We start from the raw sequence: 23,190 nt of genomic DNA, 5'->3' as shown, positions 1-23,190 counted from the left end.
ATAAAGTCAGAGAAAAGCTCAATTTAAGTGCCAAGTTTCACTAAAATTATATTTACCTACAGCCCACATACCGTACAGTGTAAGCAGATCTTGAAACTTAGGTAAAAGCAGAGTTTACCCATTCTCTCCATCTTGCATTTGTCCTATTTTCGCCTGTTCAAGTGAGTAAGTGACCTTTAACTTTTTATTTAAATTACTATTTTTGAAACAGTAAAGTAGGACTCTGGCACTCCTAAGATAACTCAAGTTGTCTTTTTCTTAATGTTATTTCTAAACTGTAGTTTTAGAACTAAATTAAAACACAACCTTAAACTTGCTATATAATAAAATCAGCATCAATAAAGGAAAAAACTTTAAAATAGCAAATCATCATCCTGAAGGTTGCCAAAATACTTAAGGAGCTATATATGTTAGGGATTGATCACCCATTTTTGAAATGCAGCCACGTCTGGGGTAGAATGTGCCAGCTACTCTATACAATAGGTGTGGGTTGTTTTTCTGGAGGGAAAGCAAAGAGTCAAACTACATGGAATTTAGATGGTCAGAATGTACTTGCCTATACTTGAAACAGCCAAGACACCCTAACACTCTTATTCCTGCATAAAGTTTTTACCACTAAAGAGGCTGGATTGTTTATTGACTCAGTAGTCATGTGAAGCACAATAATTAGCAGAAGATATGAGGCATTTCAGAAGTGCATGTCTGATGGGATTAACCTGAGACTCTTCAATCTAAAATCATGAGATCAACTGCTTGCCCTGAAAGGACATAGTCCATCATCCTGAAGCAGCAGCAGGTTAACCAACCTCATTTGGTCCAACTGCTAAAAGTAAACAGACCTACACTGTAACAACATGTGTTATCAACCTTGAAAGAATGATGAACCACTGAACTGGAAGAAACTGTTAAAACAGCTGCATTTGATAACTGCAATAGCTTTTTCTTCAGATGTGTTGTATTCCAAGCTCTCTTGCAGAGTTCCACAAAAATCCATACTCTCTTCTCTTCAACATCCACATAAAACTATTTGAAGAGATCATGAGAGCTTACAGCCTCCTAGCAGCACCCATACACAGATGCTGCTTAATTGTAAGTTGCCTTGGCTATTGCCTAATATTAGCTATTTGGAAGAGATCAGAAAATAAATAAGTCATTGGCTCAAGGTCAACTCAGGGAAGACGACAGCACTTATTGCTAAGTGAAAGGGGATTCAGGATTCTTAGGGATTGAGTACTTTGTAAAATATCAGGAGACATTTCATACATGAATCCTATGCAATGCATATTTGTACTGAAGCTGAAGTTCTCAGGTATCTTTGGATATGTACTAGAGAATAAAATGTGGTGGCAATTCAACCAATTGAACTTCTTTTCCCCCTAATTTATTTAAATATATAAAAATCTTAAAATAGATGTTTGCAAATTGAAATGTAATTTTTTAGCAATTACATTTAAAAGCAAATTAAATTAGGCTGTAAAGAAATCTTACAATGAAAACCAAAGTGGTTCACTCAAGACATTCTGACACTTATTCAACATACTGCCTTCATTTAATGTATTGCCCAAATTCAATATATAGTACACTACAGAACTGTAATTACAAATATCACAATGCCATGTACTATAGTATCAATAATATTTTCATTCTTTATAATGGAGCCAAAGCCAGTATTCACATTTTTATAAATGTAAGTACTTTCAGTTTCTGTTGTACAGAAATGTTTTTGCCTTAATTGCGTTTGATTTCAGTTCAGCTAGCAGGTGCAAAAAGAATATTTTCTTCATTTGGATTACTGAGTTTCATTGAAAACTGAGAATCCAATTGAGAGTTGAAAAAAACAGGAAAGCTTGTTTTCCCTCTTCCAATCGCTGAATAAAAACAAGGTATGAGAGCATGAAATCTACTAGGACTAAAATCTTGAAGGGCAAGGTGATCAGAAACAATCCGTTCAATCAACTACACATACTTCTTTTGTTTAGTAAATCAATTTTAAATGTAAAATATGTTTCAATAAACTTTAATGTTCTGGATACAGCAGAAAAAATGTAAGATAGTTTTATTTAACAAACAATTTTAGAATGCTGTTTTTCTGCAGTGAATTCCAATGTTCATCCAACTGCAGCTTGACACAAACCAGGAGCCAAAACAAAACACTTAGCAACTAAGAAATGCCTCATTCATCATTTTCTAACATAATAAAATATAAAAATAAGAAACTGAATAAATGTATTTTAAGCAATTGCACAGTTTAAATAAATTTGAATAATTATAATGTACCCTTTGGTTAACTAAAGGCAACATTTAGCTGCAAATCAACACATTTTAATGGTTATATACTAATCAAGGAGAATGGACCTCTCTTTAGGAAATAACTAACAAGTATTAATGCAAAATAAGATTGAAATAATTGATTTAAATCAAAGTTTCTTGCTTGCTGTTTTCAATCATAATTAACACTTATGATTTAAATCAATCCACCAGGACTCCTCATGTAGTTTAATTACACTTTTAGTTTTAAAACTGTTTTGTTTTTTTGCTAAAATAAGGAGTATCATTCTGTACCCAATTTAGAGAAGCAGACCTGACAGCTTTGAGGGTCCAAGCTCTAACATGGCCCATTTAAAACCACTTAACATTTCCAGAGTTCAGACTCCACACTGTTGTTGATCTGCAGGGAAAGGAGCCAAAAGACTTTCAGATAGTTAATAGTTTAAACAAAATTACCAGATTAAAACTAGTAATACAGTATAGTACATGGAGTTTTACTACATTAACTTTGTTTAATGGAATGCAAACTTAATTTCAGATACTGGTTAACCAAAAGAGGCAACTACCTATCACCTATACTAATTGCCTCCTTAGTCATGGACACTTTTACAAGTAAGAGAAAAATGTTTATAAAAAATCTATCATCTTTCATACCTCAAAGAGCCTTATCAAGAAATTAAGGCCGCTAAAAATGTTTTTGGAGATATTCAGCAGCATAGATTACACATTGACAAAAATGGAGGGGACTTAACAAGATGTTAGCATTTCCTTTATACAAACTGACTATCCAGATTTTGATCAATTCACAAAAGTATAACTCTCCTTTCCCAAAAAGGCAACTAGAGTATGGTATAAACTCCCAAAAATACCAGTAAACACAAAGAAGTCTCGGTAGATTGAAAAGTACTTAGTATAAAGAAGAAATTAATTTTCCTCTATGTTCTAGAACTGATAAAGACATTTTTACAGAAAACGCTCAGGAACAGTCCTAGCACACCAAATGCATTTCAATTTCATTAGCCACAAGAACAAGACAAATAAGTTAACAAAACTGCCTCCTACAAAACGCATCTGTTAAAGAGTTAGCTTTTTATATATTTCCCCTTTTACTTTGATTTAGTAATTAAATGAATAAAATTGTTTTTCACTGTGCATCTGATGTGCTAAGATTCTTTCTAATCATGTGCCATTTTACATGTATTTTCAGAAATAAACTCCTATCCTGAAGCTATAATATTTTCAAAATTATATTTAGTGTCCTCAAGTTTTAACTGCAAAAAATGGCAAGTTATCGTAAAACAGTAAGTGAAATATTTAATTTTTTCTTGTGTGAATAAGGAAATAAGTAGTTGTAGATGAAGGGTTACATGCGAGGACGCGGGTAATGTACGCGGTTTGCATACAAAGTAGTTCTTTCATCAGTGGCTAACAGAAGTATCAGTAAACACAATCATAGCAATGGAAGTTTTAGTTTTCCTTCATAGTCTTGTTTTATTTTTCAAAATTAAGTCCCATTAAGTTTTTTGGGCCACCTCTTCTTAGAAATCCACCCACCAATACACTAACTGTAAAAATTTTGGTAAAGCTGTTTTTTAATCCTGTGGAGCCAACCTTGCCAACAGCCTTTGTTGGTACTTGAAACACTGGGAAACTGCTTACCTCAAAATCTCTATGCAAGAACCTATACACAGCCAGCTTTCCATGCAATTGTTATGGACTGCTCTCATTTCGAATTTCTGTTAACAGTAGTTCCTGTGAATTTCTTGGATTACTTATGACTATTAAGGCAATTAAGGTAAAAACGAGATACCAACGCCTGTCTTTCAGTGATTTGGAATTTGTTGTTGTTGTGGTTACAACAGGATTAAAGACATTTTCTACATATAGAGTGAAAAATTATTTCAAAATTCCAGATTTTCATAAAATTCTTTAAATTGCCAGATGTATGTTCATGAAAAAAATCCACTGAAAAGGTGTTACTAGTGGTTTATCAGTACAGTCCCTATTGCTAAGGAAGCTTTTTTTTAAAAAAAAGATCACCCTCCCACAGAGTTCTCACATAAACTACTCCAGTTTCCACTGCAGTATTAAAAAAAATTAAAAGCATTTTTAAGAAACTCACAAATGAAGAAAAAAGTTCGGGCATTTACAAAATATACTCCCTTTTTAATACAGCAATTAATAGCTTTCACTAGTTAAAAAGACCACTGAATGCTTGTAGCCAGAAAGCAAAAAGGAAGAAGTCATAAAAACATTAGTATTCTCTCACCCTTTTGTTGGGCGGGGGAAGTAAAACACTTCTTCTAGGCTCTTATAGAATGTTGGAGAAGTCATTTTATTTATCCTCCTTTAGATAATAAGGCCACAATTTTGTAATTGGATTAATATTCTTGAGAGAAAAATGCCACCAATTTAGTCACCCCAGGAACCTGAAAGTTTGAAAAGTAAAACTTTCAACAATTGTAAAGCTCATGATCTACAACTGGTGCACTTGAGTGTACTCTATGTGGTAGCAAGCATACTGAAAAGTGACAGATGTGAGATACTGGCAATGCAAGACCCAATGTCACAGATTCTGGGCCAGTATCCAACACACTTCAATAGTGTTTAATCACAAGAAAGCCTTAATTTGTGGATTGTGAATTAGTTTTCAAACTAACTAACAGTTTAACAACCTCTGACATTGGGTCAAATTCTTTTCAGCAAGATGGCCGACAACATAAATTTAAAAATGGCTACTGTAATTTGTAAGTTTTATTTTCTTGTTACTTTTTACAGTTTGTTCCTGCTGAAAAGCACATTTTACTGTTTGAACTTACCCGATTTCTAAAACTAAGCAGAATTAAGTAGGGTTTCATTGAACAAATTCTGAGATCAACTTAAGAACACAGATACAGAGGAAGCCAATCCTTCCCTTACCCCTTTCCCCCCAAAAAAGTCAACTAGAGTATGGTATAAAGTTTTGAAACTTGGACACCATCCAAATCATAGTTTATATTCATATTCTCTTATGCTGAGGAAGAATCAGCATGAATTTTGTAAAAGGGAAATCATGCCATGCCATGCCAATCTGTTAGAATTCTTTTAAGGTGTCAACAAACATGCAGACAAGGATGATCCAGTGGATATAGTATAGTGTACTTGGACTTTCAGAAAACCTTTGACAAGGTCCCTCACCAAAGGCTCTTAAGCAAAATAAGCAGTCATGGGATAACAGGAAGGACCTCTCATGGATCCGTTACTGGTTAAAAGATAGGAAACAAAGGGTAGGAATAAATGGCCAGTTGTCACAGTGGAGAGAGGTAATTAGCAGGGCTGGGCCCCCAAGGATCTGTAGTGAGACCAGTGTCATTTAACATAGTCATAAGCAATCTAGAAAAGGGGGTAAACAGTGAGGTGACAAAGTTTGAAGACAATACAAAAATTACTCAAGATACCGTATATACTCGATCATAAGACGGTTCGTTTATAAGCCGACCCTCCCTCCCCCCAAGATGGATAAGTAAACATGGAAAATTTTTATGACCCATTCATAAGCCGACCCTATAATTCAGGGGTCAGCAAACTTTGGCTCCCGGGCCATCAGGATAAGCCGCTGGTGGGCCGAGATGGTTTGTTTACCTCAAGCGTCCACAGGCACGGAGGTAAACCTAAGTAAACAAAGTGTCCCGGTGCACCAGCTGCTTACTCTGACGGGCCGGAACAGCAACTGGTGGGGAAATTTTTGGAGGGGGAGAAGCTGGGGGGTCAGGGGAGTAACCCCTGTGACAACCCCCCACATGACCCCACCCCTAGCCCAGGATCCCCACACTCTCCCGAACCCATCCCTTCCCACCTTAGCTGGGGAGGGCCAGGGGAGGATGTCTCTGGCCTGGCTGGAGCTGCTCTGGCGGGCTGCAACCGGGCAGCACGGCTGCAGCCTGCTCTGGGAGGCGGGGCCAAGCAGCACAGCTACAGCCTGCCAGCCCCGGAGCTGCAGCTTCTTCGGAGGCCGGTGGGAAAGCAGCGTGGCCAGAAGCGGAGAGACTCTGGCCCTGCCTCTTCCCTTCTAGCTCTGCTGGTCGTGCTGCCTCTCCTTGCCCACTCTGTTTGGGGGAGGGGCTGTGTCCCACCTCTCCTCCCTCTATACCCATTATATCCCTTCTCTGGTGCTTCCCTTTTTTACTAAAAAAATTCGGCTTATGAACAAGTATATACAGTAATTAAGTCCAAAGATAATTAAGTCCAAAGCTGACTGTGAAGAGTTACAAAGGAATCTCACAAAACTGGGAGACCAGGCAACAAAATGGCAGATGAAATTCAATACTGATAAATGTAAACTAACGCATACTGCAAAACATAAAACATCACCCCAACCACACATACGAAAATGATGGGGTCTAAATTAGCGATAACCATTTAAGAAAGAGCTCTTAGAATCATCATTGAGCAGATTTTTTTCAGAGAACTATCCATGTGCAGCAACTGTCAAAAAAGCAAAACAATGGCATTAGAAAAGGGATAGATAAAATATCATAATGCCATTATATAAATCCATGGTATATCCACACCTTGAATACTGAATGCAGTTTTAATTACCCCATCTCAAAAAAGATACACTCGAACTGGAAAAAGTACAGAGAAGGGCAACAAAAAATGATTAAGGTTATGGAACAACTTCCATGAGGAGAGATTAAAAAGACAGCCTCTTCATCTTGGAAAAGGGACTACTAAAAGGGGATACGATAGAGGTCTATAAACTTATGAATGGTGTGGAGAAAGTGAATAGGGGAAGGTGTAAACAAGAACAAGGGGTCACCCCACTATATTAATAGGCAGAAGGCTGAGAACAAACATAAGAAAGTACTTCTTCACACAACACACAGTCAACCCGTAGAACTCATTGCCAGGGGATGGTGTGAAGGCCAAAAGTATAACTGGGTTCAAAAAAGAATTAGAGAAGTTCATGGGAGATAGGTCCATCAATACTACTAGCCAAGATGGTCATGGATGCAACCCCATTCTTGGGTGTCCCTAAACAGCTGACTGCTAGAAGTTGGGATTGGACGAAAGGGGACAATCACTCGATAAATTGCTTTGCTCTGTCCAGTCCCTCTGAAGCATCTGGAACCATCCATTGTTGGAAGACAGGATACTGAGCTAGCTAGACCACTGGCCTGACCCAGAATGTCTGTTTTTATGTTATCTTATGTTTAAGGTGAGCAAAAAAAATCCCAACATACCATACCTGCTGTTTTAACAGCTAGAAAAAAGCTCAGAATATTTTTTTAAAACAAAGTGATCAGCCAAAGATAGCATTGCAAGTAAAGCATACAGCAATAGGCTTCTACATTTTAATTTATATGCCCTAATATTGACAGTAATTACTATATTTAGATGTCTGCCCATTGCATTATTATTATTTTTGAATTTTTCAGGGGGAAAATTCAATGCAAAAAAATTAATAGTCTATTAGGCAACTACACATATATTTTGCATAATTATGATTACAGATTAAATTGTTCTGACATGATTACAGTGAATGCATTAAACTGTGGAATAACTATCCAAACAGGATACTTTTATGCTACTGCAACAGTTAATGGTGACCTGCAAAGGAAAAAAATGGGTTTGTTCTTTTTTTGTTTAAGATATATGAAGAAGCCATAAGCGAGCGAGCAAGCTGTGTGTATGTGTGGCTCACACACACACACACACACTTACACTTAACATTAAAAATATCAGGAATATTAAAGTCAGGTTTCCTCTGGCTCTGCTATCAAAGGTCAGATATGGATTGAGCATCATGCAAACTCTCACCCAGGGTTTGAAGTGTCAGAGTTAAATATTCAGACTTCTCCACCCACACACAAATGTCTCCTAATGTTTCTCAGGCATTTGAAGTAAATTAGTATTAAACCAAAGCAAATAAAGGTACACCAGAGTTTTAAGTAGCCTAGATAAAGACCACTTTCCCTATCAGGTTGCACTTGTGGGGTATCTCTGTCATCCTACCAGTTCTCAATCTTCCAGGAAAAAGAGGAGAATAGGATCATGCTGACCAATGTTCTCTCATTGTTTCCCTGTACTCATTTGCATATCAGTTGTCCTTGTCTTATATTTAGACCATATACTCTCTGGGGCAGAGACAGTCTTTGTTCAATGTCTGTATAGCACCTAGCCCAAGACTGGATCTCTAGGCACTATGGCAATAAAAATAAATAATAAAACTCTCCAACCTCAAGCTACAGGAGCTGAGCAGGATCTTCCCTTCAGCTGTTGCTCCAGCAGCCACTGTGGTGCTGGGCACAGAACTGAGAGCAGGGAAATTGTCTCTACTGTATCTCAATGCTCACTTCTGGGCGACAAGGCAGCACAGAGGAGAAAGAGGATTCAACCTAAAACTGAATGAAAAGTGGAGAGGAACAAGAAGTGGGGGGAAAACTATACCCACAACAGCATCCTCCCCACAAAACCTATAACTGAACAACTGAACCCATTATCCCTTAGTCTCAGCATCTCTTTGCTGCACAGCAATTAGCTCTGTGAAATCTGCTGGCAAAGTACGTGTCTCCATCCCCTCAAGTGGCAGCCGGTCCATAGATGAAATGAGCCTTCTACCACTACCAGTGACTATTAGCTCAAGAGGCAGAGGACTGTGTTGTGGATTTAAAGATCTCAACCTTACCGATAACCCATGTGAGCAAACAATACGCTTCCACATGACAAAAACTGAAAACACAATTTCTACGTATTTAAAAAAAAACTTAAGAAATTACATAAACAACATTAAAAGAAGGTTAAGGTGACAAAGTCAAGTGTTCAAAAGTTAACAAATTCCAAAATTTGGCCTGTGTGTATACATTATGATATAGTAGTTACATGATCACATTACTTTTTCCAAAAGACTTCTGACTCATTAAGCACATAGGCTGGACAGTACTCTGGGGATGAATCAAGGTTGTGTAGTGAAAGCAACTTGTGTGTAGGATCCCTGCCTCATTTGTTGAGGTTGGAAGGTGTGTGGTAAACCAAGCAGGGAAAAACAAGAAGAGAAAGTACGGTCTTATGGTCAAGGCAGCTGAATGCAATCCTGGAGAACTTAACTCTATCCTTGAATCTGCTATAGAACTGCTAGCCAAGGCTATTCAAATTACAAACCAAACCGGTCAAAGGTAGCTACCGTGCATTCCTCGTACTCTAGGTACCCAACCTGAGACACCTGTGGTCAGATTTACCAGCTGCACCTGATATCAATGGGAGCTATAGTCTGGACATATAAAGTGCTATAAAACACAAAGCACTCTGAAAAATCAGATTCTAGGCTTCTCAAATTGGGCACCCAGAATTAGAGGAAACTTCTGATAATCTTTAATCTAATTTAATAATGGCTTTAATCTGTGCCTCAGTTCCCCATCCATAAAACAAGGATAATGCCACCCACATATATCACAGGGGTATTGTGAAAGTAAATTCATGAATGTTTGTAAAGCACTCAAATGCAATAATGAAGCACCATAGAAAAGCCCATGAAGAAATATATAATTCTGTATTCACTGAAGCGTTCAGATGGTTTGCATGAAATTATGCATAGAGCCATGCGTTAAATGATAAGAAATCACAGAAACTGTAGAAATGTAGGACTGGATGGGACCTCAATAAGACATCCAATCTAGTCCCCGGCACTGAGGCATGACTAAGTGTTATCTAGACCAAGGGTCTCAAATTTTTGTATCGTACAAAAAGGTTTCAGTGATGTGGCCCTCAGGCCAATGTACTAGTCTGCACGTGGCCCTCATGGTGATTTGAGTTTGAGATCCCTGACCTAGACCATCCTTGACAGGTGTTTGTCCAACCTGTTCTTAAAAGCCTCTAATGATGGAGATTCCACAAACTCCCTAGGTAATTTGTTCCAGTGCTTAACTATCCTTACAGTTAGGAAGTTTTTCCTACTGTCTATCCTAACTCTCCCTTGCTGCAATGTAAGTCCATTATTTCTTGTCCTGTCCTCAGTGGTTAAGGAGAAAATTTATCGCCCTCCTCTTCAGAGCAACCTTTAACATATTTAAACACTTATGTCCCCACCCACCCAGTTTTCTCTTCAACAGACTAAACAAACCCAGGTTGTTGGTTTTGGGGTGTGTGTTTTTCTCAAATCTTTCCTCATAGGTCATGATTTCTAGACCTTAAATCATTTTTGCTGCTCTCCTCTAGACTTCCTCCAATTTGTCCACATCTTTCCTGAAGTGTGGTGCCTAGAACCGGACGCAATATTCCAATTGAGTCCTTATCAGTGCTGAGTAAACTGGAAGTATTATTTCGCATGTCTTGCTTACAATAGTCCTGCTAACATCCCAGAATGATGTTTGTTTTTTGCGGGTTTTTTTGCAACAGTATAAATGAATCAACAATGTAAGTTTGTGATCCACTGTAACCCCCAGATCTTTTCTGCAGTACTCTTTCCTAGGCAGTCATTTCTCAATTTGTATTTGTGCAATTGATTATTCCTTCCTAAGTGTAGTACAGTGCATTTGTCCTTACTGAATTCCATCCTATTTATTTCAGACCATTTCTGCGGTTTGTCAAGATCATTTTGAATTCTAATCCTGTCCTCCAAAATGCTTGCAATCCCTCCCAGCTTAGTATCACACAAACCACTAGTGTACTCTTCATGCCATTATCCAAATCATTTATGAAGATATTGAATAGAACCAGAAGCAGAAAAAGCTCTGTGGGACCCCACTCAATATGCCCTTCCAGACTGATTGTGAACCTCGGATAACTACTCTGAGTATGGTTTTAAAATCAGATGTGCACCCACTTTAGGGCAGGTTCATCTATGCTATATTGCTCTGCTTTGCTTATGAGAAGATCATGTGAGACAGTACCACAAGCCTTACTAAAGCTGAGATGTACCACATCTACTGCTTCCCCTTCCCCAGCATGCACAAGGCTTGTTACCCTGTCAACCAAGGTTATTAGGTTGGTTTGACATGATTTGTTCTTGACAAATCTATGTTGACTGTTACTTAACTTACCATCTTCTAGGTGCTTACAAATTGATTGTCTGATTATTTGCTCCATTATCTTTCTGGGTATCAAAGTTAAGCTGACGGTCTATAATTCCATGGGTTGTCCTTATATCCCTTTTCATAGACAGCTACTATATTAAGACAGCTCCAGTCCCTGCATTCCTTCCTGTCCTGCACAAGTCCTCAAGGATAAACACTAATGGCTGAGATCTCTTCAGCCAGTTCCTTAAGTATTCTAGGATGTATTTTGTCAGGCCCTGCCAACTTGAAGACATTTAACTTGCTTCTCTAAGGATTTGTCTACACAGCACTTATTTTGGTAACACTTTTGTCGGTCAAGGCAATGAAAAAACACCCCCGACTGACAAAAGTTTTACTAATGAAATGCGCTGGTTTGGACAGCGCTTTGCCAGCGGGAGATGTTCTCCCACCGGCAAAGCTACCACTGTTCATTGGGGGTGGTTTTATTTTGCTAGCAGGAGCGCTCTCACCTGCTGGCAAAGAGCAGCTGCACAGGAGATCTTACAGCAACACAGCTGTGCTGTTGTAAGTTACACAGTGTATACAGAGCCTAAGTAACTCTTAACTTGTTCTCTCTCTATTTTCGCCTCAGATCCTACAACATTTACACTGATGTTCACTGTTAATCATCAGATCTCTGCTAACCATTTTGGTGAAAACTGAAACAGAAAAAGGCATTTAACACTTCAGTCATTGATGTTTTCTGTTATTGTCTTTTCCGTCTCATTGAATAATGGGCCTACTTTTGTCATTGGTCTTCCTCTTGCTTCTAATGTATCTGTAAAATGTTTTCTTGATACCTTTTATGTCCCTATCCCGTTTAATCACATTAGAAAGGCCAAGGTGCACAATTTTGTCCCCTACATACTTGTATTTTTTATTTTATACGTATTTTCATCCTTCGTAATTTGGTGTACTTTCCACTTTGTAATATGACTCTGAGTTTCAGGTCATTGAAGATCTCCAGGTTAAGCCAGTATGGTCTCTTACCATACTTCCTGTCTTTCCTACACCTTTGCATAGTTTTCTCTTGTGCCCTTAACTATGTCTCTTTAAAAAAACCTACCAACCCCTCTAAACTCTTTTTTTCCCCCTTAGACTTGCTTCCACAGGACTTTACCTATCAGTTCTCTGAGTTTGCTGGTCTGCCTCCTTGAAGTCCGTTGTTTTTATTCTGCTGTTTTCCTTCCTAACATTCCTTAGAATCATGAACTTCACCCAAACTGTTTTCCACCTTCAAATTCTCAACCAGTTCCTTCCTATTTACCAGAATAAAATCTAGAACACCCTCTCCCCTCTATGTTCTAGAACACCCTCTATTCACTCTATGTTCTGTAATAAAAAGTGGTCTCCAATGCATTCCAAAAACTCGTTGGATAATCTGTACCCTGTTCTATTATTTTCCAAACAGAAGTTTAGGTAGCTGAAGTCCACCACCAAGTCCTGTTCTTTGGACGATTTTGTTAGTTGTTTAAAAAAAACCTCACTCACTATGACAGGGTCTCCAGGGTGCAACCTGGACTCTGAGCATCCCAAAACTGGCCTTAGGGAAAATGGCATCCTGGGCTAACTTGTATTTTGGTTAATCTGGCCCCCTTGGGCACAGCCCCCCACATTGCCCCAAACCCCCATGGGCTCCCTACCCCTGCACTTCCCTCCTGAGCCCACATGCGGAAACTGACCTAGATGCACAGAGAAGATGGCACTGCTGCTCTCTCCCCCGCAGAACACTGCTCCTCTGCACATCCCTAGAGGGCTGGGACAGGGAAGGGCAAGGAGCAACATCAAGGCTCCCTGCATCCAGGTCACTTTCCCTGTCTGGGCTGTATAAGGGGAGGGCAGGAGAGCAGCAGCTCCTGATGCTTGCCTCACAGCACAGCACAGGTGGGAAAGTGACCTGAATGCATGGAGCGTTTGGTATTTCTCCCCCAACCTCACAGTCCCCGGGGAGGGAGGGGGTGCAGAGGAACATTATAAGGAGGGGAGTGAGCAGTAGCTGTGTGTCACTGCTTGTCTTCCCTCCTTCCCCCATGTTCCTCCACCAGGAGGAAGCAGGGACACATCTGGGCATACACCCACCACCACCCATGCCAGCCAGGAGCAGTTTCCGACTCTACACCAGCTTCTTTCTGCATCTTCTTGACCCCGGCGGGCCCCTGTGCAGTTGCCTGGGTGGCCGTCCCCTGAAGGCCAGCCCTGCCCCCTGATCCCACCAACTCTTTTTCAAAAGTGGTTTTTTACCCACGAAAGCTTATGCCCAAATAAATGTTAGTCTTTAAGGTGCCACCAGACTCCTTGTTTGGAGTTTTGTTTTTGTTTTTTTACAGGTTACACAGACATCCACAGGCAGGGACACACCCAACTGAGTTACATGAATGATCTCCTAGTCACTCACGAACCATCAACAGAAAGGCTCCATCCAATTCCCACCAGCTCCAGCCCTATACCCCAGGACTGTACCATCTTACACTGCTCAAGGCCCCCCGGCAGTGCAAGTTCATTAAATAGTTTGCCACTCCCTCAGTGTGGAATGGACACACCACTAGCCTTTGTAAACTGAGCTGACATTTCCCAAGCACTTTAACCAAAACACTGTTTTAGGTGAAACATAAAACAAACAGATTTATTAACTACAGAAAAATAGGTTTTAAGTGATAAGTAATGCATTATGGTCAGAGGTAGTTACCTTAAAAAAATAAAAAGCAAACATGCTTTCTAAATCGTAAAGTTTTAGTCTAAGCAAGAGTTGAATCATACAGCTTTTCTGACCCTGACAAACAGTACAAGCATCCTTAATACACAGGCTGGGATTACCTTCCAGTTTGCAACCACCCATCCCCAGTTCAAAGTCTGTGTCTTCCAGATGTCCCTCCAAGTACTGAGATGAGGAGAAAGAAGCCAAGTGACGAGGTCACTTTATCTCTTTTATATTTTCTTCCAGCTTGATAGAAAAATCTTTGCTGTGATATGGGGATCAGGCAGGCCCCATTGAGCAAGCAGTCTCCATTGAAAACATGCTGTCTCTTTAATGGGCCAACAGCACATTTGTGGCTGGTCCTTTGTTGCAACTGAAATGTTGGCTGGCAATGTTTCATAATTTCACATATAATGATACCATATACAATCAAACAGGATATTAATGTTCAACATATCAAGACTTAAAATGATACCTCACAAGGCATACTTTGTACAAAACATATCATAATATCACAGTAATGAATACTGGGGTTCCAGGGTGCTACTTTGAGGTACAGAGTGTCACACCCCTCTTCTTCCTGGTTAGGTGAGCTGCAGTAGACCCCTACTGTAACATCACCCTTGTTTTTTTACCCACTTTATCCTTACCCAGAAACTGTCAACACGTCTGCCTCCCACTTTTATCTTTGCTATACAAGGCAATAACTCCTCCCTTTTTTCCCTGCCTGAACAAGTTGTACCCTTTTATACCAACATTCCAGTCACGTGAACTATCCCACCAAGTCTCTGTGATTAATTTAATTGTGATTAAATAGTTACCCACTCTGAGCACCATTCATACTATATACTGAATGAGGCAGGGGTTTGGGGGGAAAAATATCATGTGAACATGTAATTAAAAGATTAAAATAATGCATATGCACAAGAGAGCCAAATTAAGGTAGCAAGACAACCTTAATTCAGGTATTACCTAACTTCTGAGTGCTTTACTTTCCAAGCGTAACAATTTTCTTCTAGTATGTTTTTTATATGCAACACAACATTCAGGTGGAAACAATCATATTTTCCCTTTTATTTAAAGAACTAGTATTGCAAAATAGAAGTTTTTAATGTCGGTGACATTTTAACTGTAAAATACCCCAGTCTCCCAACGGTTATTGATGATATGAGTTAGTCTGAATCACTTGACAGGTTTTGATGTCCTGATGCCCAATCCTCATTTTTGAAATGTAGTTGTTACATACAGATTCAGAATTAATCACCCCCATCCCAAATCTATGATGATGTATTCTTAACTCAAAGCTTGTGGATAAATGAGCTTTTGGATCTACCCTAAAAGTGAGGAAAGTGATTTTTATTCAGGCTGTTTAAAGTATTTGCTTTTTTTGTTAACACATTTAACTCAGACACTTGAAAAACACATGGGAGAAAAGATGTCAAATACAACACTCCAATCCTTCAAAGCTTAGGCCTGATCTACACTAAAAAGTTAGGTCAACTCAGCTACGTCGCTCAGGGGTGTGAAAAATCCACACCCCCTGAGTGACACAGTTAAGCCAACCTAACCCCCTGCATAGACAGCACTAGGCTGACAGAAGAATTAATTTGTTGACCTAGTTACAGCCTCTCAGGAAGGTGGACTGCCCCTCCCACAGGTGTAGGCAGTGTCTACACCAAAGAGCTGCAGCATTTCAAGTGTAGACAAGCCCTTAGAAATCAAGATCACAATCCATCTGTGACCAACAAAACCAGAGACTAGACTATTCCTGGTATTTCTAAAAGGGCCCTATGTCAGGGCTGAAGTACATTTGAGAGGCACGGTTGTTGTGGATTAGACAAAGTTAACACGCTAGAGACCTAGGTTGTTGTAATAGCCATTTCAGATAGCATTTTCTGCACAACCTTAGGAAAGTTGCTTCTCTGGCCCTCCATGCCTAAGTTTTCTAAACTGTACGACGGGGATAATGCTTACTCATTTTCATAAATCACTTTGAGATCCACGATGAAAAAAATGCTATAAAAGTCCAAATCACATGTTCAGATAAGCACTACAGAAACACCTATAAATAAAATATTTGTGGACCATTGCTACTTGTGTTGTCCCTGTTCTTTGAACAGAGGACAGTCTCTAGTCCCTGCAATCTGGCATTTTTCACACGCATTAAATTCACTTGAAAAAACAACATATGTCAGTGCATTTCTAAATCTGTTGGTGGTCTAGAGAAGGATTTAAATATCTATTTATCTCAAACATCTATTAGCCAGAGGTAGATACTGAAATAAGGGTTGTACTTCACAGAAACACTCCTTTTATGTTAAATTCTAGGATAACCTACATGAAAAATCGCCTCCAAAAAGTCTATTTTTGGGGGAAATTCAGCACATAAGTTGTATACCTCTTACTACAAATCAATATAACCTCATGAAACAACCAAGTCTTTGATATGTTGACAGATTCCTTTCTAAGCATGCATACAGCAAATTAGTATATATCTTGGTTAGTTATTTGCCTTAAAATGTTAAATCTGCAACACTATCCTCTCATATTACAAGATGTACAAATATTCTGTCAATAAAGCTGCTATAAAGGTCAAGTAAGTGTTCGGGTTTTCAAGATTTTTCTTGTGGCTTTACCTTGTAGACTGAAGATGCTAAGCACATCCTATGTTCAGGCCACATCCTTGTCACGGTCCCTTCCCCATCCTATTCTCCCTCTTTCACCACAAAGAATTTTCAGCAACATAGGATTGTGCCTGTGCTGCTCCTTCACATAATACTTCACAATAGGTGCCACCAGGAGGTAACACACAAGAGCTGTAGCATGCTCTTCCCCGAAAAATTCACCTGCCAGGTAACTTTCTTTTTTTTAAATTTAAAAGTAATCCAGATCAAATAAATTAGCAAATACAGTAAGAAATCATGAAAGAAAATTACATTTCCATCCACTATTTGAAATGCCTCATCCCTTATTTAATATTAAGAACTTTCATTTCCATAGTTTGTCCATAGCAAAAGGTACCAAATTAGAAAAAATGAAACAGTGCACTAGCGTTATCCTCAGCAACAGTTGTCACTTACAAGTATCCTGAAACCCCCACAGTAAGTATAACTAAGCTAAACCAGCACAGAAATTTAATATTAAGACAACACTTATGACAAAGATAGGTTTTATAATTGCTTATAAATTGCAACCCCAATGAAAAGGTAACAGTTCTTCAATTATATGGTATTAAGTTAAAGATACAGTGGTCAAACCAATTTACAAGGGATTCAGAGTATTCATTGGCTTGCATAATCTGCTATAGATTTGATCTCATATTGATGAAGGCTTCACTCTAATAGCTGAAGTATTATTTCCCTTCACCAAACTTCAAATCACAACTCAACATGAATTCATTAACAAGCACATTATGACTAGATTACTCAGTGGTTAGCTATAAATAAACTGACCCTGATAATATGTATCTTATAGTGCCTTTCTGCTCATGACAAAAAATGAAAACTCAGTGAAGCTCACAAGAAATATATTTGCTTCCCAAGGTAAAAATAAAAATACATACTCTTCCTGTGTGTCATAATTCTTGGTTGGGAATGAAAGGAGGGCAAAAATATTCTTTTTATACAGCAGAGAAACAAACGTTTGAATTAAGACATTTACAAACAGGACTATAGAAGTGCATGAGCTTTTCAGTGAAGCAGTTTTTCAGACTGGCATTGACACATTTTAGGGAATTTCAAAACCTATTCAAACAGAGTTTGCAATTTCCAAATGGAAAGATTCTATGTAATGCTAGGTCTCTAGGAAGTGTGGGACAGAGAATGAGTAGCAATTTAATTGACCCATTTGAAGCCATCACATCTAGCTGATTGACAAAGGTAAAAGTGAAGCAGCAAGAGAGGAACAAAAGCAATAACAGCAGAATTGTCAGTCAGAAGTGGAACAATTCAGTCTATGGTTTTAAAAATTATAGAAATGTAAGGCAGAAGGAGTCCTCCAGAGATCATCTAGTACACCCCTGTATGTTGAGGAAGCACCACATATATCTAGATCATACCTGACAGGTGTTTGCCTAACCTGTTTTAAAAACCTCCAGCGACGGGAATTCCAAAATCTCAGTTGGAAGCCTATTCCAGTTCTTAACTATCCTTACAGTTAGGGCAGGTCTTCACTACCTGCCGGATCGATCTATCGGGGATCGATTTATTGTGTCTCGTCTAGACACGATAAATCAATCCCTGAATACGCTCCCAATCGACTCTGGAACTTTAGCTTGCGAGAGGCGGAAGCGGCGTTGGCGGGGGAGCAGCAGCGGTCGACTATTCGAGTAGCTGAAGTCAGCATAGCTTAGGTCGACCCCCCGCAGTGTAGACCAGGGCTGAGACAATTTTTCCTAATATCTAACCTAAACTGCCCTTGTTGCAAATTAAGCCCATTGTTTCTTGTTCTAATTTCAGTGCACCTGGAGAGCAACTGATCACTGTCCTCTTTATAACAGCCCTTAACAGTTTAGAAGACTTATCAGGTCCCTTCTCAATCCTTTTCTCATAGGTCAGGTTTTCTGAACATTTTATCATTTTTGTTGCTCTTCTCTGGACTCTCGCCAAATTGTCCATGTCTTTCTTGAAGTGTGGCATCCAGAACTGGACACAAATCAAATTGAGACTTCTCCAGTGTTGAGCAGATCAGGACAATTATCTCCCTTGTATTATACAACACTCCTGTTAATATACCCAGAATGATATTAGCCTTTTTAGCAACTGTATCAGATTGTACAACTGATATTCAATTTGTGATCTATTATACTCCCTGATCCTTTTCAGTGTTACCATCACCTACTCAGTTATTCCCCATTTCAAGTTGTGCATTTGATCTTTTTCTTCTACTTTTCACTTAATGAATTTCATCTTGTTTATTTCAGAACAATTTTTCAATTTATCAAGGTCATTTTGAATTCTAATTCTACCTCCCAAAGAACTAGCAATCCCTCCCATAGAAAAAGTCGTAAGAGAAAAAAGTAGCAGCCAATGAACAAGACTGTTACACAAGTCTAGGATCGCTTGACAGCTTGGAAGAGGCCACTGCCACTTGAAAGAGATGAAGTAACAATCAGTTCATGAAAGAAGAGCTATTGGCAGCAGAGAGAAGACGACGTAACAGCGGAAAAACTGGGGCACCTTAAAAGAAAAAGACAGGCCCTTTACCTGACGAAAGGGTTAGAGGAAGGAAAGAATACTCCTGAGGGAATTCTGTGCCAAAAAAAAATTCTACACACAAGGATTTTAATTCTGCAAATGTTATTTGTCAATAAATAAACATGGAGGCTCCAGCATGGCACTGGAGAGCACAGGCCAACAGCTGCACAGAGCTGGGAAATCACCCTTAGATGCCACCGCATCCCCGCCCCCCCACCGACTTGGATTCACCTGTGAGGCTGCACCCGACTCTGACATGGCACAAGGGTTGGACCTGCCCCAGAAACACCCTGGAGCCTTGCCCTTTCGCACCACGTATGGGCAGGCAGGCTCAGCCCAGCAGGATCCAAGTGGGGAGGGGCTCTGTGTGGGATGAGAGGGTTCTGGGTGGGGCAATCTCAGTGGGGGGGGTCCAGGTGCAGTGGGGATTTGGATGCACAAGGGCTCGTTGGGTGGTTCCAGGCACAGAGGAAATGGGACTCTACAGGGGGGTTCAGGTGAAGGGGCTCAGCAGGGAGGGTCTGGGTGTGTGAGGGAATAGGGCTTGGCCTGGGAGGTCTGGGTGCAGGGGGCCTGGATGCTAGGGGAATGGAGGTCTGGGTGCAGCTGGCTGAGACTCAGTGGGCTGGGGTCAACAAGGTGGTCCAGGTGCAGAAGGGGTGGGTCTCTTCAGGATGGGAGTTCTAGTGTGGGGGGCTGTCCTGGTCCAGAGGGACACGTTCGAGGAGATTCCGGATGCAGGGGGGTGGGGCTTCAGCAGACAGGGGAGCAGGAAGCAAGGTGTGGATGTATGCAGAGCTTCCTGTGGCCAGGTAGTTTTCAGCGGGTAGTTCTGACCCGAGCAAGTCCCGTCCTCCCTCACCCCAACTCAGTCAGGACTAGTAGCTGAGCCCAGCGCACGGTAGAAGCCACTGGCTGGGGCATCCCTGGCCCACACCGCTTCCCCGCCCCCACAATGATCTCTCTCCCCACTGGCTGCTCCAGGCACCCAAAACGACATGCCTGTACTTTTGGGGAGGGGTGCTTCCCTATGCTTCCACATCAGAAAGTCATTTTTCTGCAGGGAGATCTGCGGGGGGGGGGGGGGGGGGGGGCTTAAACCTTGAGCACAGAATTCCCCCAGGAGTAAAAGATACATGCCTACAGTAGCTGACAGACAGAGGTCGTCAGTGGAGGAAAAAGAGGAGCTGTTGGGAGAAGAAAGCAAGTCATCAAGGACCAACCATAGTTTATTTTATTTTGAATAATTCCCTTGAAGGCACTTTCCAAAAGTCGTATGCAGCTTTGTAAAACATCTTTCCTGTCAAAGGAGTTCTAATGGTTTCCAAAAAAAACAAGCCTCTGCCATCTCTAAATTATATCAATGTGGGAAAGATTATAAATACTCTAGAAAAGTCTTCCCAAATATTCTCACAAAGACGACTATATGCTATAGCAATAATTACCTCATGTTCTTGGTTATCTTGTCCATCTTTACCACTTTTTCCACTTTTGCCCAATTTTGGAGGTTCCTGAAAATTAAAGAGATTTATAAATTTAACTATTATACTATTAAAATTTCAGTATCAGAAATTCCACAAATACTTAACACTTTTCATCTTCAAAATGCTTTAGAAACATCATTATTCTCCAAAACATACCAATAAGTAATTTACATCAATGAATCTTCATTTATTATATCTAATAAAACAGAGGCAAAGAGTGCAAATGGTATGCACAAGGCAACAGAGAATCAGCATTCGTCTACCCTGGGTTTTTAGCTCCTAGTGTAGCTTTGAAAACCGGGTAAGCTGTTCCAGTGCAAGTCACAGTTTACACTGATCTACCATGTCTATATAGGTGTTTGCATCTGTGGAGCAGCAACAGAGGCTAAAAATCCAGTGTTAAAGCTAGGTCTGTAACCCAAGAGTTTCTCCTCACTTCAAATTCTGCACTTAGACTACATCCAGCCCCTATTTCTCTCACTACAGGATAAAGGAAACGAAAGCAATACAAACATTAACATAGTCTAAAACTTTTTTGGAGTAGTGGGCCATCTTTATTTTAACACATAACACATTCATAAGACACAGACAAATCCATGAGCAACTGATTTTAAACTGATGGGGAAATGCTAAAAGACTGCCTGAAATCAAAGGACTAGAGGAAGCTATCTAGTGGAACAGGCACAGAATGGAAGTCAGAAGCTCTGGATTCCACTCCTGGCTTTAAGAAAAGGAGTATTTGTGGCACCTTAGAGACTAATACATTTATATGAGCATACGCTTTCGTTCAAATAAATGTGTTAGTCTCTAAGGTGCCACAAGTACTCCTTTTCTTTTTGATGATACAGACTAACACAGCTGCTACTCTGACTCCTGGCTTTAACACTAACTCCCTTTAAGGGTTTTCTACCTGTACATGGCCTTGATCTTAGTATCTGATCACCCTCCGTGTAAAATGAACAATAGCAAAACCCGCAGTGGACTTCGATGCATCCGATGCAGTGAGCTGTAGCTCACGAAAGCTCATGCTCAAATAAATTGGTTAGTCTCTAAGGTGCCACAAGTCCTCCTTTTCTTTTCGCGAATACAGACTAACACGGCTGCTACTCTGAAACCTACAGTAATAAAGCTACCCAAGAAACTGCGAAGATGCCAAACCTTAAAAATAGCTTCCCCAGAGACCTGCCCCCCTTTAAAAATACTCCCTCCCACACAAAGTAGAGCTACCCACCTTGCCCCAAATTAAGGGCTCTATTCTAACAACTCACTCCTCCTACATACACCCGATACAGTAGCCACCCCCTACTACTCCCGTACCCGAGCAATTACCCCTTCACGCCCCCGATAAATCCCCTCTGCCTCTCCGCCGCGAACCCCTGGATCTCTCTGGCGCTGCTGAACCGCGAACTCCCCCTCCCTGGGGTCGGATGGGAGCGAATCGGGCCCCACAAATTGGGCGAGAAGACGCAGCGTCGCCGGGGCTAGGCCCACCGCAGGGAGCGCCCCCTCCTCGGCTCCCGCCCCCCACCCCCTCCGACGGGGAGCACCCCGGAGCGCCTCAGCAGCCTCCGCGCGGACCGACCGGCCCCGCCTCAGCGCTTGCCCCCCTCCTCCCGTCACAGCCCGACCCTGCCCAGCTCCCCCGCCCGGAGCTCGCCACCCCGCAGCGGCTCTGCCCCCGGGCCCCTCTCCCGCAGGGGCCTGCTCCCCCGGCCCGGCCCGGCCCGGCCCGCCAGGAGCTGCCTGGGCCTTCGGCGCCCCCGGCCGGGCTGACTCACCTTCTCCTTCTTGTTTTTATTCGGCATGGCCGGTCGGTTGGGCGCCGGAGCGGCGCGGCGCGCGGCGCAGCCTCCTGGGGTCCCCGCTCGGCGTCCTCGCAGCGACTCCCCCGCCCCACTCAGGCTCTTCCCCTTCTCCAGCTCCCGGCGGCGGCGGCGGCCTTGCCTCCGCCCGGCCGAGCCGGGACGCCGCTTCGCCATTGGCTGTCCCCCGTCACGTGGGCTCAACGTTCCCCCTCCTCCCCTCTGTGAGCCAGGGGGCGGGGCTGTCTCCATCCCCGCGCACAGCGGCGGCCGGGGGAGTTGGCAGTGCCTCCCCTCCCCGCTCCGGCCCGCCCCGCCCCGCCGGCCTCCTCCCTGGGGGCTCGCGCCCCGGCGCTAGAGCCGCACCCCCCCCCCCGCCGTTCGGACGGGCCCGGGCAGAGCCGCTCTCCCCCCTTCCAAGACTCGGAGCAGAGTCGCTTCCCCGGCTCAGCTAGGCTGGGCGTAGAGCCGCCCACTCTGGACTAAGCCAGCTCTGCCTCCCACCCCCAGCAGAGCCGCCTCCGCGGGGCGCAGGCACTGCCCGGCTGGAGCTGTCTCTTGGGCTCACATAATGCCCGTGGGCCGGAGGCAGCAGCCCTGGCCCACGGGCTCATGCAGCGTCAGGGCCTCACCACGGAGATGGGCTTTGCCGCCGCTGAGGATGAGGACTGAGCTGCTCACAGGAGGGTTACCCTGGGTGGTGCATGGGCTCAG

General features: G+C 41.8%; 1 protein-coding gene across 3 annotated transcripts in view; it reads right to left on the bottom strand.

Moving 5' to 3' along the window:
• Window positions 1-22,670, bottom strand: part of PPP2R5C (protein phosphatase 2 regulatory subunit B'gamma) — a 191,974-nt gene extending 169,304 nt beyond the window's left edge. Inside the window, exons 1-2 of one of the 3 annotated variants that reach the window (XM_073349665.1) lie at window positions 22,453-22,670; window positions 20,636-20,701 (exon numbers count right to left, since the gene is read on the bottom strand). In XM_073349665.1, coding sequence (XP_073205766.1) covers window positions 20,636-20,701; window positions 22,453-22,653 — 267 coding nt within the window. In that variant the 5' untranslated portion in view covers window positions 22,654-22,670. The remainder of the gene's footprint in view (window positions 1-20,635; window positions 20,702-22,452) is intronic. The other 2 variants (XM_073349666.1, XM_073349667.1) reach the window with 2 other exon arrangements.
• Window positions 22,671-23,190: the final 520 nt, after the last annotated feature.

The sequence above is a fragment of the Lepidochelys kempii genome, chromosome 6 (assembly GCF_965140265.1).
Source record: "Lepidochelys kempii isolate rLepKem1 chromosome 6, rLepKem1.hap2, whole genome shotgun sequence".
Taxonomy (NCBI): Eukaryota; Metazoa; Chordata; order Testudines; family Cheloniidae; genus Lepidochelys; species Lepidochelys kempii.
This window is presented reverse-complemented; position numbering and strand designations above follow the sequence as displayed.